Raw genomic sequence first — 2312 nt, 5'->3', positions numbered from 1 at the left:
CGCCCGCCGGGGGTGCCCCCGCGCCCCCCGGGGCCCCCCCCCCCCCCCCAGGAAATCCAAAGCAGGGAGAGCTCAGGGTTGGGGAGCAGACATGTATTGCCAAAACACAGGATTACACAGCCCGGAGCAGTGGGACAGGACTGCAGTGACCCCCCCCACCTCAGGCAAGGGGGGCTGGGTGGCCTCCAAAGTGAGTCTGGGAGTGCCCCCTCCTTGCACCCAGTGTCTTTGAAGGCACCAAAAACTCCACAGGGGAAACAGCCCAAGAGGCACCTCCCACACCCCCGGCCTGCTCCGGTCCTGGTGGAGACGATCCCTGCCAGAGACCCCATTGCTGCAGGCATCAGGGATGGGGGTGCCTGCCATCCCTGTCCCCATCCCTGCCCAGCTCTGGCAGCTCTCTGCAGCCAGGGTCCACCCGTCCCCCCGGCTGGGGGGCCCTGGGACGCTGCCCCGCTCAGATCTCCTGCAGGAAGTCCACGGGGAAGAGCCCCACTTTGCGGCCAGTGTAGACTTTCACGTAACCATTCACCTCCTCACCCTTCTGCACCACGATCTGGGGGCGAGAAGGGTGCTGGTGAGACTCCCGGCCTCACAGAGCAGGGGGAAGGTGGCAATCCCCAGGCAGGGGGAGGGGCTGGGCAGAGCAGGTCTAGTCCAAGGGGCTGGGGGAGCAGAGCAGTGTGAGGACAGTAATGCAGGCCAGGGCAGAGAGCAGCTATGGGGTGCAGCAGGGCACCAGGGCAGCCGTGATGGGTGGGAGCCTGGAGGGAGGCTGGGGCAGAAATACAGGTGGGGGCTGGAGGACCATGGGCTGCGGCCACGTGGTCCCGTCTCACCTGATCTTTCTTGAGTGTGATCTGCCCGATCTCCCGGTTGCCCACGAAGGAGCGCGTCACCTTGTGCACCCGTTCACCTGCCCGCACCCGGATGATGAAGTTTGGAGGGAAGTAGCCAATTTTTTCACCAATCTTCCCCTGAAAGAAGTCAGTGGATGGGTGCAAGGTGGGGGTTGAAGCCAATCTGTATGATGCCCAGATTCCCCCATGACAAACAGCCTGCAGGTTGTGGGTTGGCATGAGGACACAGCAGATTTAGGGGGCTGTGTCCCCCTTAGAGTGCAATTTGCACTCCCAGCTGACCTCTCTCTTTGCTTTAAGCTCTGCATCTTTCCCCTCTGTGCTTGTAGGACACCAGCCTTACCCGCCACCACTCCTCATTGGAGTCATCGACCACCGTGATCTTCTCCCCTGGCCTGTGAAGGGAAGGAAGGGCTAAGTGAGAGGGGGGGGCAGGGACCCCCCGCCATGGGAGACCCTGAGGTTGGCAAGGAAAATTGCTCTTCCCACAGCACCAGCTCCTAGAGCCCTGTGTCAGGGGAGGTCGAAGAACGCACACAGCCCACGGGCTCAGGGACAGACAGGTCCTGTAGGTCCTGTATGTGAGCAGTTCAGCCTCAAGTCTGGGGTGCAAGAAATCAGTGAAACCACATCAAGACAAACACCAGCAGCCTTGGAAATGAGGCTTGTGCCCAAAGCATGGGAGGTGGGAGAGCTGGCTCAGCAAGAGCCAGGGCCCCCACTCAATGTATAGCTCATTGGGGCAGGCAGAAAAGCCACAAAACCCAAACCACAGCCAGCATGGCTCTAATTTCTGCCCTCATTCATTCATTCACAGACCTCTCCTGGCCGTGAGAGCCTCATTGTTGAAGATTTCTCCCCCTCCTCACTGGACACCCACATCCTTTCTCTTGTCATCCCTGTGCCCACTACATGGCTGGGAACTTACGGGAAATCCAGGTCATCTTTCTCCAGGGCTTTGAAGCGATAAAGTGCCACAAAATAGTGAGACTGCAGATAGCCACCACGAATCCCTGGCTGTGGCTTCTTGTTCTGGGGGAGGAGGATAGAGGGGTTTGGGGGCCCAGAGAGGCTGAGGACAGCCCTGGGGAGCCCAGCAGGGAGATCCCTGCAGCCTCTGCCCACGCTGCTCCAAGGCCAGGGACCTTTGGGGCTGAGGGTGAGGATGATGGCTACCTTGTCATCTATTGGGCTCTTCTCAGTCTTCTTGTCCCCTTCAGAGGTGCCTAGAAATGGGAGGAGGGGGGTTATATCTCTCCTGGTGCTGCCTCCCTGACCCGGGACCAGCCTCCTCCCAAGGATCTCCTGTGCCCAGGTCAACGAGGGGAAGCAGAGAATGCCCCAGGGTGGAGACCTGAACTGAAGACCCCCTTTCTGCAGGTGAAAACCCACCACGGTAGGCCCCCCAAGTACAGTCTCCGCTTCAGGCTCCCTCCCTGCCCCATGCTCGTG

The 2312-nt window shown here is 60.3% G+C and overlaps 1 protein-coding gene across 4 annotated transcripts in view; it reads right to left on the bottom strand.

The window, feature by feature from the left end:
* Positions 1-78: 78 nt before the first annotated feature.
* STAC3 (SH3 and cysteine rich domain 3) overlaps positions 79-2312 on the bottom strand; it is a 4998-nt gene continuing 2764 nt past the window's right edge. For all 4 annotated transcript variants that reach the window (XM_009334158.1, XM_009334159.1, XM_009334160.1 and 1 more), the window contains exons 8-12: positions 2037-2086; positions 1789-1892; positions 1204-1255; positions 840-977; positions 79-556 (exon numbers count right to left, since the gene is read on the bottom strand). In XM_009334158.1, coding sequence (XP_009332433.1) covers positions 458-556; positions 840-977; positions 1204-1255; positions 1789-1892; positions 2037-2086 — 443 coding nt within the window. In that variant the 3' untranslated portion in view covers positions 79-457. The remainder of the gene's footprint in view (positions 557-839; positions 978-1203; positions 1256-1788; positions 1893-2036; positions 2087-2312) is intronic.

The sequence above is a fragment of the Pygoscelis adeliae genome, unplaced genomic scaffold, assembly GCF_000699105.1.
Source record: "Pygoscelis adeliae isolate BGI_AS28 unplaced genomic scaffold, ASM69910v1 Scaffold591, whole genome shotgun sequence".
Classification (NCBI taxonomy): Eukaryota; Metazoa; Chordata; class Aves; order Sphenisciformes; family Spheniscidae; genus Pygoscelis; species Pygoscelis adeliae.
Note: the sequence above shows the minus strand (reverse complement) of the source record. Positions and strands in the feature narration are given on the sequence as shown.